The 12,353-nt window shown below is 51.5% G+C and overlaps 1 protein-coding gene across 4 annotated transcripts in view; it reads left to right on the top strand.

Moving 5' to 3' along the window:
• Positions 1 to 11,951, top strand: part of HOXB3 (homeobox B3) — a 41,459-nt gene extending 29,508 nt beyond the window's left edge. For 3 of the 4 annotated variants that reach the window (XM_010359442.2, XM_010359496.2, XM_030923359.1), the window contains 3 exons: positions 5,187 to 5,274; positions 8,186 to 8,792; positions 9,638 to 11,951. In XM_010359442.2, the coding sequence (XP_010357744.1) occupies positions 8,345 to 8,792; positions 9,638 to 10,476 (1,287 nt within the window). In that variant the 5' untranslated portion in view covers positions 5,187 to 5,274; positions 8,186 to 8,344 and the 3' untranslated portion in view covers positions 10,477 to 11,951. The remainder of the gene's footprint in view (positions 1 to 5,186; positions 5,275 to 8,185; positions 8,793 to 9,637) is intronic. The other variant, XM_030923358.1, reaches the window with a different exon arrangement.
• Positions 11,952 to 12,353: the final 402 nt, after the last annotated feature.

Genomic DNA, 12,353 nt, shown 5'->3' with positions numbered 1-12,353 from the left:
TCTCCTCTAGGGTAGCCAGGACAGAGCCTGCAAGGTGGAGACCCCCACTCTATACTTGCTTTTATTTTCCAGCTCCTCCCCCAGCTCCAAAAGAGTGGTGGCTTCTCAGTTGCATGGTTATGAGCAAGGAAATTTCTTGCAGGATCAGGGATGTGAAGAGGCTAGCAGGGGAGGGGAGGGGAGGTTTCCAGGCTGCCTTGGGAAGTGTGGTTTGGAATATGTATTCTGGGGGAGGAGGGAAGGAGATGGGAAGAGATGAGAAACAACCTCATCTTTGGGGCTCTGGAAATCTCAGACACTGGGCAGATAATCCACTTCCTAAAGCCTAGCCCAAAACACTTAATTTGAGAGAGAAAAAAAACCGAAAGGACTAGCAGGCCCAGACTCTGGCCTTGTCCCTTTCTGACTTCAGAGTTTTATATTTGGAGGCAATTTGGAATGCCCTTCGCTGATTGGTCATTAATCCACTGAGTTATTGTCTGCTAAACAGAGGTCACCAGGAGAGAAACATCTAGTCTGTCAGGAGAGGCCCGCTCAGCCTCAGGGACTGGGCCTGTTCCTCTTTTCCTGCTTCTCCCTCCCTTTCCCAGCACCCCCTGCAGCCCCCAAGCTGCCCAGGATTTGTAGCCTCCCTTCCTCTGCCTTCTCTGCTCTGCCCACCTTTGTCTCAACACTTGCTGGGGGTGGGGTTTGCCAGGCTAAGGCTGAGCTTCCAGATGAGGCGGGAGCCCTGATTCAAATTGGGATCTATCATCACCAAGGAGCCCACCTGCCTGAGGCTCCCAACTCGCTGGCAGCACCGCCATCCCCTCAGCATGTTCAGGCGGCCTCCGTGGTCATTGAGTGGACTTCGCAGACCCTTGTGGCTGCCCTTTTTGTCCTACCACCCCTTCACAGCCTTGACTGGGGAGAGGGCAGCACCCCCACACATGGGGTGGGGAAAAAGTACAGCTTGGATTTTTCTTCATCCACTGCAGCGACCTTTTTCTTCTTTTGATCCCCACTATTGCTGAGCAGGGTCTATGCGGGCCTCCTCTTCTCCCTTCTGGGTGCCCCTTTGTTCCCTCCTGCTCTGGCTTATTGGAGAGCTGGAGATGGGGATCCAAATGCCAAGAGCCTTCTTCATTAGCAATTCCCACTTTACAACCCCCAGCTTTGAAATCTTTATTAATACTTAAGGGAAAATGGAGATTGGGGTGAGTGTGTGAACTTTACACCCCTATACTAGGGCTACAAAGTTGGGCAGTGAAGCTGGAAAACAGCGTGGGACCGGGAACTCAGACAGGGCCAGGAAGAAACACATCGCTAAACATCTGAGAACCCCAGGCTCCCAGGTCCTAGCTCCCCAGCTAGCCAGTGGGCTAGGCAAATTTTGTGCTGATTGAGTCAGGAGCAGCATCCTTGACTGCCCCAAGTCTGAGATCGGAAATCAGTTTTAAAAGAGCCAAACAGTATGCCCTTATTGAGAGAATTTTTGTTTGCTAGTTGATGCATTTCTAGGGGAAGAGAGAAATAGGCGCGATCCCGCTGAGGTCTATAAGGGCGGGTAGCCCTTGATTGCTCCAGAAGGTTTAAAGTGCTCCCATTGCCTGATACTGGGTACCCAGTAGGGTGGGGGATAGAAGTACCAGAGTGAGTGCTCTGGCTCTGAAGAAACGGAATGGAAAAGGAAAGGATGTCTGTGAAGAAGGGCATTTTCTCTAATCTTTACCCTTATTATTATTTTTTTTACTTCATTAGTTTATGCTAGTGTCTCTCTTACTCAATTTTCCTCTTTTTCAATTTCTCTTTCTCCTCCTTTCTCTCTCTCTCTCTCTCTCTCACACACACACACACACACACACGCACACACACACATCCCACACATGGGCACACACACAAAGTTTCGCAGGTTTCCCTCCCAAATCCAAGAAGAAATTGTTCCCTCTTCTGTATTTCCAGTCTGCTCCGAAATCATGGCTTCACTCTCAGGGATGATAAGCCTTTCTCCCGCTTCTCTTTTCCCAGACCCCAAAGTCTCCCCTCAGACTGCTCTGGCCTCCCCCACCCCAAGTTCCCTGCCCAAACTCCTCACTACTAGCCTTTGTCCCCTGAAGTTTGAAAAGCCCCTGGCCAGCAGCAACACCTCAGTCCAAACGGGGGCCCTCAGGGGTGCCCGTTCCACCCTCCGTCCTCCAGCCTTCCAGCCCTAATCAGAGGGCAGCCCACCTGCTGGCCAGAGACCTCTGAGAAAGGAAGAAAAAAGGCAAGACAGAAACTAAACTGGGATCTAATTGCCTCCCAAGCATTCCAAATGGGCGCTGTACTCCAGAATTAAGAAGCCCCCACTCCATCTCCTACCGCATTTGGGGGTGTATGTCCTCTGAGATTTTCTCCAGGTTCATTTTCTTGCTTCTCGGTCCTCTTTTTCACTCCCACCCCACTATGCCCCACTGCCTTCTGTAGCCCGAGGGACCACAAAGGGTTGAGGAGGCTTGGGGAAGGGAGGGGTCTGCCGTTGTCTCTGGAACACTCCTCCACCCCCAGCTCAGCTCCAGGCCTGCTTCTCCCGCAGCCGGCCGGGGGCTGACTGGGTTCCTTCTGGACTCTCGTATTACTCCTAGAGGCAAAGCTCCGCAGTCCCAAAAGCGATGAAGTTCTCCTCTTCTCTGTTTTACAATGACCTTCTCTAACCTAATAACAGCTAGGACAGCAGAGTTTTGAAGTACATTCTTGGCTTTTTTTTTAATTTGGGGGAGTGATAGAAAAAAACCCAAAGGTACTGGTTTCTTTAAGCTTCTGGCAACCTCCCTGGCCTGAGTTACCGACCCACCAGGCTCAAAGTTACATGGGATCTGACCTGTATGTCTCTATCCAGTGTAGAGATATCAGGACAGATATTTTGCAGCCACATACTCAGGCACCCCTAACAGGTCTCTTTGGGGGTCCAGGCTGGCTTGAGCCCCAAGTGTAGGTCTGACTTGGATGTTTTCTTTTCTTGATACTACTAATATACACAGAAAAATACTAATAAACACAGAATAATAGCTACTAATAAACACAGAAAAATAGTTCCCACCCTCCATGCTGAAGTCCCCCGACCCGTGCTTCCCCCCAGCCATCAGCTTTCTAGGTAGGAGGTGGGGTCCTCAGGACATTACATTCTGAGGCTCTGCAAGTGGCTCCTGTTGCTGGAGGGCAGGAAGGCCACAGGTACCCCCAGTTTATCAGGGTCCCCAGAAACTGGCTGCTCCAAATCACCTGGCCTGACTTAGCCTTGCCTGGAAGAAGTAGGGGCTGGAGGCCAGGGGCCACTCCCTATCTCATCCCAAAGTAGAGCCTGTGAGTGGGGAGAGAGAGGGAATGAGGGAAGCTTTGCCAGACACCGCCAGCCTATGCTGGAGGGGACACAATAGCTGGAAGTCAACTCTCACCTTTGTTGTCCCCAGTCCCGTTCCCTCTCCTGGTGCATCCAGATGGGAGAAGGCAAAAGCTAAGTATTCTAACCAGGAAATCACAGGGTAGTGCCTTACACTACCTTACACGAAGTTAAGAGAACCAGTTTTTCCAAGCTGCCTTTAGAGAAGAGGGTCAGCTTTCTATTTCATCCCCTAGCTCCGAGTCAGCAGTTAGGTAGAGTTGCAAACACTCCTGCTTTGGTAAATGTCCTGGTGCTCTTTTTGTCTTTTCCTTCCTCCCGGAATGACTATTCCCCACCCCCTGTCCCAAATCTGCAGACACCTACATTTTTGGCTCCTCTCTTCCTCCTACGGGCCTCCTCCTTGCCTTTTCCTGCCCTGCTCAAACACACCCTAAGAAAACTTTAGCTTTTGTGGCCTTCCTCACTTGTGCCAAGAGTCATAAATCTTGCAGGGCAGAGAGAAACAAACAGCGTTGTTCTGAATAATAATAATAACCATCTTCCGTCTCTTCTGCCAGTGCATTTAAAATTAAGCCACCCTGCTCGTTCTTCTCTTCTTAGAAGTACAAATGTCCTTGTCACCTCTTAGCCCCTTCTGCCTATCCGGAGGTGAGAATCATAACAGAAACTTCTCTGTAAAGTTCTTTCAGCCTGTCTACTGCCAGCCAGTCTGGAGCTCAAGCTAAAACACAGAGTTCTCCTTTTGTCACCCTTTTCTCAACCCTCCTCCCCCTGCAAGATGTTCTGGGTTTTTAAAATCATCACTCACCGCTTGTTGTCTGTTCTCAAAAAGAAAAGGGGGGAGGGGTGTTGTTGTTGTTTTTTTAAAAGGTCTGGTCTTTCCCTCTCCCTCCGTTAGTGACTGGGCCTGGAGATTGGGGGGAGATTTGGGAGGAATAGAGAGGGTGTAGTGGAGGGAAGAAGACGGGGCTGGAGACTCAGAAGGAGGGAGCCAGAATGTGAGGGTTGGAGACCCAGCCACCAGTCCCTGAGGAGCGAAACTACTTTCTAAAAAAGTCCTGGTCTTCCAATTGCGAATGAGTGCAGAGGGGCACCCGGCACCCTCACCTTCCAGGCAAGGCCTGTCTTTGACTCAGCCTCCAAATGCTACTTCTCAAATTAGCATAATGGTTCACTAGTAGGGTATGGGGGGAGCTGTGAACTTCACCGCCCTTCCTTGCCTTTGCTCACCTCTTCCTCCCTGTCCCCCCAATCTAGCTTTAAATTTTTACCCGTTCTTAAAAAAAAAACAAACAAAAACCCTCCCTTCTTTCCTTCTCACTCTTTTTTTGGAGAGGGGGGTATTTTAAAATTTACCCCCTTCCCCATCACCACCATCACCTTCCCTCCTTATCAGGCATCTAAGCTTGCTAAAGGGGGAGAGGTGGGGGGGGGTGTGAGCTTGTGTGTGAGTGAGTGAGTGTGTGTGTGTGTCTGTGTGGTTTTTTTTCCCTGTGCAAAAGCAGAGGCCATTGTTACGGAGAGTAGGGCGTACCAGTCTTATAGGGCAACCACACTGTGGCGGCTTAGCCCTGCTGGAGCCCGGAGCTGGATTCTGGCGAGCTGAGCCGCCCGGCACCTTTCGGTCTTCTATTTTTTTTCCCGCTCCCCGACCCCCTCCCTCCTGCGCACCCCTGCTCCTAAGCCGAGTGAATTGAAGCGGACGCCGCGCGGCTCCTCTGGCCGGTCTGCCCCTCAGGCTCCCCAGCCGGGGTGGCTTTGCGGGGCGGGGGGGCGGGGGGCGACGCAGCTTTAAACAGTGGTCTTTTTTTCCTTTGCCTTCAAGGAGGGGAGATTTCTCGCCTGCCGCTCGCGCTGGGGCTCGATGTGAATATATATTATGTCTGCCTGTTCTCCCCTCGTCGGTGGCTAAGGTAAGCTGGACTGAAATAGGCTATCAGTTTGTGAATGGCGGAGAGTATGTCTCAATGATTTATGGCCCATATGACTCCAATCTCGGTTCAAGAAGAGTTCACAAGCTTTAAGCTTCCTTCCACGCAGCGACTCTCTCTCTCTCCCTCCCTCCCTCCCTCCCTCTCTCTCCCTCTCTCTCTCTCTCTCCCTCTCTCTCCCTCTCTCCCCTCTCTCTTCCTGCTTCTCTCCTCTTTTCTCCTCTCTTTTCTTTCAGCAGCCAGATCCAGGGCTGAATTTTCTCCCCGGCTGCTAAGAAAGCCTCAACCTTTCTCTCTCTTCCTTTCTTGTTATTTTATTTTTCTTCCTCCCATTAATTTTTTTTAAGTCCTGGAAGATGGCCTATCCCCTCTCTCGGGGCTTCCCCAGCTATTGTTAGTCTCCTGGCAGTCCCTGGGGTGTGCTTGGCAAGGTGGGGTTCTTGGGGGGGCTCATCTCCCTTCTCCAGCGAGACCCTGGGGGGAAGCCGGCAGCCACCGTCTCCCTCCCTCCCTCCCTCCGGAGGAGCCATATGGAACCAGAATTTTTCCAACATGGAGGCAAGGGAAATAGATCTGTTTGGCTTGGTAGAGCTGTTCCCCACCCCCTCTTGCTCTGGATCCCAGATCTCGGGCCCCCTCGGCACCTTTCCCTCTTCCCACTGTCCCGTCCGCCAGGCCTCGGCGCCCTCCAACCTGGAGCCCTGCTGAGCCAAGTCCCGAAGCGGAGTTTCTAAGGCGCTTTTTAATTCGGTTACCTCCGGCTCCCAAACTTGCTGCTGCCCGCGGGGCTCGGCCCTCGGCCGGCTGGTGTGCTGGGAACCTGTCTCCGATAACCGTTTTGGTGTCCTGATCGCTTGCTCTTCTTCCCCTCCTTGGGCCATCGTAGGTGGCTGGTAGGTCGTCGCCAGCCGCCGCGGCAGCAGCGACCGGCCGAGGCAGCCTGGCAGCAGCAGCCAGGGACTACCCGGGTGCACAAACCTTCCCAACCCTGTCTGCACCACCGGCGGAGTCTCCATTCTTTCCTATCGCGTCTCTAGCTCCTTCGCTTTCCACACTGGCCTGGCCTCCGTCCCGCGATGGTTTGGGGTTTATTGCAAGGGGAGCGGCAGGAATTTCGGCCCCAGGCGTCTAGTTAAATTATTGTTTTATTATTATTACTATCATCATCATCGTCGTCATCATTATTATTGCTGTAACAATCATTTAGACTAAATAAAGCCAGGGCCCAGCCAGCCAACCCCCTCCAACGTTTTTATTTCATTCTCTTCTCTATCTATTAATAACAACCACAACTAATGCTTGTTAATTAATTCCCCCTTCAACCAGGGCTGCTCTGAAGCTAATTTTGGTTAAGTCAGCAGAGGCTAATGGTAATAATAATAAAGGGATTGGGTCAGCCTGGTCAATTGAACTCTGGTTCTCCCTGGAAGGACCTGCTGCTTTGCAGACCCATGTGTATTTCCAGAAACCAGTCCGAACTCAGGGTTACACTGATTCCTTTTTGAGTATAAATCTGTGCCATGAACAAGGAGATTTATGTGAGGGAGGGACTTTCTTCACCTACACTTCTTTTATTTTATTTTCCTATGTTTAGTTTTCTTTGGAGTTGACCAGCTAGGCTGAATGAGATTAAAGTTTTCCAAACACACATGGCAGTATGGAGGTTTTATGAAAAGTGGTGGTGAAGAGTTGGGAGAGACAGAGGAAAAAAAAATGCAGTCAGAAGTTTCAGAACAAAATCCTATGTTAGTTTGAATCTTTATTTTTCTGGCACACTTTTAAAAGGCTGTATTAAAATAGTTATTATTATTATTTTTTTGCCTCAGGGAACCTCAGTCAACAGGAATACCTCTGTTTCTAACCCAGAGAATAATATTGTTAAAATTGCTTTGTTGATTATTTTCCTCGGGAATAACTTTCTCTTTTGGAAAGCACTTTCCCTGTCTCAGTAGAAAAGTCTAGCAGTTGTAACTTCTTGTTTCTTATTTTCTTTGGGGAAAATCAAAGAAAACAGACTGTGAAGGAAAGGGTGGGAAAAATGAAGTCTCATGAAAAAAAAAAAAAAAAAAAGAGAGGTCGGGGGAGAGACCTGGGCCAAATGGTCACAGCACCAACTGGCATGGCCCAGGAAATTGAAACAATTCTGTTCCATTTGGGGGCCCCACAGGGCCATTGGCTGCCCAATTCCAGGTTTGGCTGAGCCAAGACAGGAGCTGGAGGTGGTGGTACCTGCAGCAGGGCCATGGACAGATGAGTCTCGGTTCAGCTGACTCTTGAGGTTAAAAATCCTCAGGAGGTATCTAGGTCAGGCTGTTGTTGTCTTCCTGGTGGGGGAGTGGTGGGAAGTGGAGAGGACACCTCACAAGAGAAGCTTCTCTGACTAACTTGCTTCTCCTGCATGTTTTTTAGGAGATCCTTTGGTTTCCCTTCAGGCTAGACTTTGCTTGGGCAAGAGACCTCAACCGACTTGGAAGGAGGCAAAGGCTGGAAGCACAGAAGCCTCTGGGCTCAGAGGAGGGTGTTGATGATGCTTTTATTTTGGAGTCTCCTAGTGTCCCCTCCCTTGAGCCATCTTATCCCAGAGTTGGGGAGGAAAGAGAGGGAGAGAGGAACTAGGGGAGGTGAGGGGCTAGTGCACAGGCAGGAGAGAAGCAATGGTTTTTGCCATAGATTCTACATCTAGGCAGTCTTGAAAGGCATATAGTATTTATTTATTTATTTATATTTTTAGTGGAAATGAAAACTGGTGGGCTTTTTTTCTTAGCATCTGCTTTGGAGATGTTGCGGAGGGAGAAGAAAAAACCCTATTGATGTCAGTTCCCTTTTCAGTTCCTAAGATGGATTCGAGCCCCAGTCCTCTTCTCCGCCTTGTGTCTCTTCTCTCGCCCCGCAGGTCAGCCGCTTGGAACAGACCGCGGAGGAGGGGGGCAGAGAAGGGAGGGGGTTGGGGGGGGGTCCGGCGTGTCACGTGACCCCCAGGGTTGCCAATGTCCGGTCCTGAGGGTATCAGGCCTTTCCAAGTTGCCACCCACTGCCCAGGCCTCACCCAGCGATGCAGAAAGCCACCTACTACGACAACGCCGCGGCTGCTCTCTTCGGAGGCTATTCTTCGTACCCTGGCAGCAATGGTTTCAGCTTCGACGGCCCCCCCCAACCCCCATTTCAGGCCACCACGCACCTGGAGGGCGACTACCAGCGCTCAGCGTGCTCGCTGCAGTCCCTGGGCAACGGTGCCCCACATGCTAAGAGCAAGGAGCTCAACGGCAGCTGCATGAGGCCGGGTCTGGCCCCTGAGCCCCTGCCCGCCCCGCCCGGCTCACCCCCGCCCAGTGCCGCACCTACCAGTGCCACTAGCAACAGCAGTAATGGGGGCGGGCCCAGCAAAAGTGGTCCCCCAAAGTGTGGTGCCGGCACCAACTCCACCCTCACCAAACAGATATTCCCCTGGATGAAAGAGTCGAGGCAAACGTCCAAGCTGAAAAACAGCTCCCCCGGCACAGGTACCAGTTCTCTGCCTTCCTTGTCCTCAGCTTTTGTCCGAGCCAGGAATGTCACTGTTATTCTAGCACCCAGCCCCTAGGCGCCCACGAGGCTGCCTGGGAACAATATTAGGTGGCCGGCGGGTACATTTTTGATACTCCCACCCCCTAATGACCCCTGACCCTGCCAACACCCTCCTCCCTCTAGCCGCCCTCCACCGGAGCTTCTGAAAGCTCCAGAAGGCCAGGTCCGTGGCCTCAAAGCCCTTCCCAAGGCCACAGAGCCAAGACGAGGCGCTGCCAGGAGGATGCAGAGTCGTCAAGGATTGATGATTATTAAGTATGATTACTGTGGGTATTAATCACAGTCGCTCGGACGGCCCGGGGTCCCGGCCTCCAGGCACGGCAGCCTCTTCATGCCACACTTTTTGCCCACGAGTGTCCAGATTACCCCGAGGGTTCTCCTCAGTCTCCCATCCTGTCCTCAGGACGGGGTCGGCAGGGAGGGGAAATGTCTTCCCTGACCTGGAATTGGGGATAAGGGGGAGAAAGCACGCACGCGAAAATCCAGCCCTAAATAAATGGCCATGCGGCTCTGTCTGCGTGACATGATCAAATTTTCATAAGCTGGGGCAGCGAAAGGAGAACAGGTCTCTTAATAAATGCCACTATTATAGAGTGTCCGCTAATGCGACGGGCGGTGGGGTGGGGGAGTGAGGAGGAGGCGGGGACGCGAAGGGGAGGGCGGCGGGGGCTCCGAGTCCAGGCCTGGATTTATTAAGAAACGATGCATTCAATTTCGGCGTGTTCAGTAATTATCTTTTATTTCATTTTCTCCCCTTCCCACCCCTCCCCCTCGAATCCAGCAGAGGGCTGTGGTGGCGGCGGCGGCGGCGGCTGCAGTGGTGGCAGTGGGGGCGGTGGCGGCGGCGGCGGGGGAGGGGACAAGAGCCCCCCGGGGTCGGCGGCGTCCAAGCGGGCGCGGACGGCATACACGAGCGCGCAGCTGGTGGAGCTGGAGAAGGAGTTCCATTTTAACCGCTACCTGTGCCGGCCTCGCCGTGTGGAGATGGCCAACCTGCTGAACCTCAGCGAGCGGCAGATCAAGATCTGGTTCCAGAACCGGCGCATGAAGTACAAGAAGGACCAGAAGGCCAAGGGACTGGCCTCGTCGTCAGGGGGCCCATCTCCAGCCGGCAGTCCCCCGCAGCCCATGCAGTCCACGGCCGGCTTCATGAACGCCTTACACTCCATGACCCCCAGCTACGAGAGCCCGTCCCCACCCGCCTTCGGTAAAGCCCACCAGAATGCCTACGCGCTGCCCTCCAACTACCAGCCCCCTCTCAAAGGCTGCGGCGCCCCGCAGAAGTACCCTCCGACCCCGGCACCCGAGTATGAGCCGCACGTCCTCCAAGCCAACGGGGGCGCCTACGGGACGCCCACCATGCAGAGCAGTCCGGTGTATGTGGGCGGGGGCGGCTACGCGGATCCGCTGCCGCCCCCTGCCGGCCCCTCCCTCTATGGCCTCAACCACCTTTCCCATCATCCTTCCGGGAACCTGGACTACAACGGGGCGCCCCCTATGGCGCCCAGCCAGCACCACGGACCCTGCGACCCCCACCCCACCTACACAGACCTCTCCTCTCACCACGCGCCTCCTCCTCAGGGTAGAATCCAAGAAGCGCCCAAATTAACACACCTGTGATGGGAAAAGGCGGACGAGGGTTAGGAGATGGAGAGGAAGAGGGAAACTATGGAGCTCTGGGGGGCAGTCTGGAGGTCTGAAAGAGGGGCCAGGGAGATGGTAGGCAGGCTTCCTGGTCAGAACCAGCCTGGAGCTTCTTCCCCTCCCCCTGGCCTGAGAGATTGCTTTTAAGTCCACCCCTTGTTCCATCTGCCTGCCAACCCATCGGAAAGGAATCCACAGCAGATTGGAGATGACCCCGTCAACCCCAGGGCTCCAGCACTACCAAGTTGGAATTCTACGTCCTGGAGTGGGGTAGAGGAAGACGAGATAGGATGAGGCAGAGAAGCACATTTTACAAACCAGACAAGATGGCTAGGCCATCACCAACCAATGGACTTACCTTCTATCTTTGTAGGTAATTCCCCCCAAATCTTGATTTTTTTCAGTTATCCTTTAAAAAATAAGAAAACACATTTCAAACCCAAAGGGCACAAAGCACGTTCCCTTCCAACTTTCCCAAAACCTCAAATTTGTTCCCATTTATTTGAGGTTTATTGAGGTATCTACCCCCTCCATTTCTAGCCCCAGGTTTTTCTGCTCTAGGACATTAATATCTATACATCCCACCCCCATCAATTAAAGTTTTTAGAGGGCTCAGGGATGGTGAGAGATCCTGAAAGAGCTGCCTATATTATAAATTATATATTTTTTTTCTTCTAAGGAAAAGTGTGTAGGCTTGGGCAGGCAGGTTGTTAGGACTGAAGGTTTGCCCATTCTGCTGCCTCCATCTCAGCTCCAGCTCCATCCCCCTCTCTCCACAGAAAGCAGTTGGTGACGCAAGGTTCTATACTTTTTTTCTGTTGCTTTCTTGACTTAACGTGAAAACAGGGTATATTTGAACAAACTGTCTGTCCCAGGCAGGGGCTGGGCAGGGCCTGCGTGCCTTGCTCAGCCTCCTGACAGGACACTTTTGTTGCACTTAGAGTTTACATTTTAATGGATGTAAAAACAACTGTGAGAGATGTCTGGGCCTGCAGAAGTCCAGCATTGCTCAAAAAAGCGTGTGTTCTAGTGAACATTTTCATATATATTTATTGGTTATAGCCTGTTAAAATATTTTCTTTTTTGTATTATTTATCCCCCTACATTATGTATTTATATGAGGGAAAAAAAGGAAAAAAATGTACTTTTTTAGTATTTACTTGTTATAAAGGACATTGTGTTTCCTGTCATGTAAAACCAGCTATTTTAGTTACTATTGTACTCTAGAAAAGAGCTGTAGATTTATGTTAAACTCGTACTTATGAGCAATTGTAATTAGTTCTAAAAGGCATGAACTCAGCTCCTGATTGTCACTGTATAGTCCTGAATTTGTAGAACTAGAGTTAATTCCCTCTTGGAACTTTCTTTGTTCTTCAGTAGTTACGTTTTTCCTTACCTAAAAGGGTTGTCTGTCAAACAATTCTTGAATAAACTTTCTGTTATCAATTTTATCTTGTCCTGGTGGTCCAATTTAGATAGCAGAGCAAGGCTGTTGACTGCCAAATTTCCCCCAAGGGAAGAAGGACAAGGACATTGAAGACCCTTCCCTGGCCTTTTTGTCCACTGCCCAGGTTCCTGTCTCCCCCTTGATATGTCTTAAGTTTAAATACCATTTTCTCACTCATAAGAGCCTGTAACATTTTGCCAACTTCTTTAGCTGTGGTTTAAGTGACAAGTTGGGAGAAGTAAGGGGGACTCTTGGGTGTTCTCTGTAGGTTTTTCTGTTTGGCCTCTATGCCTCTAGGTTTTTCATTCATCGACCTTTCGTCTGTTAGCGCCTTTGGCCACAACCTCCATGCACCACCCCCCACCCCTTCCCACTACCAACAAGAAAATCTGGCAGATTACGGTTT

Source organism: Rhinopithecus roxellana, chromosome 19 (assembly GCF_007565055.1).
Source record: "Rhinopithecus roxellana isolate Shanxi Qingling chromosome 19, ASM756505v1, whole genome shotgun sequence".
NCBI classification, from domain to species: Eukaryota; Metazoa; Chordata; class Mammalia; order Primates; family Cercopithecidae; genus Rhinopithecus; species Rhinopithecus roxellana.
This window is presented reverse-complemented; position numbering and strand designations above follow the sequence as displayed.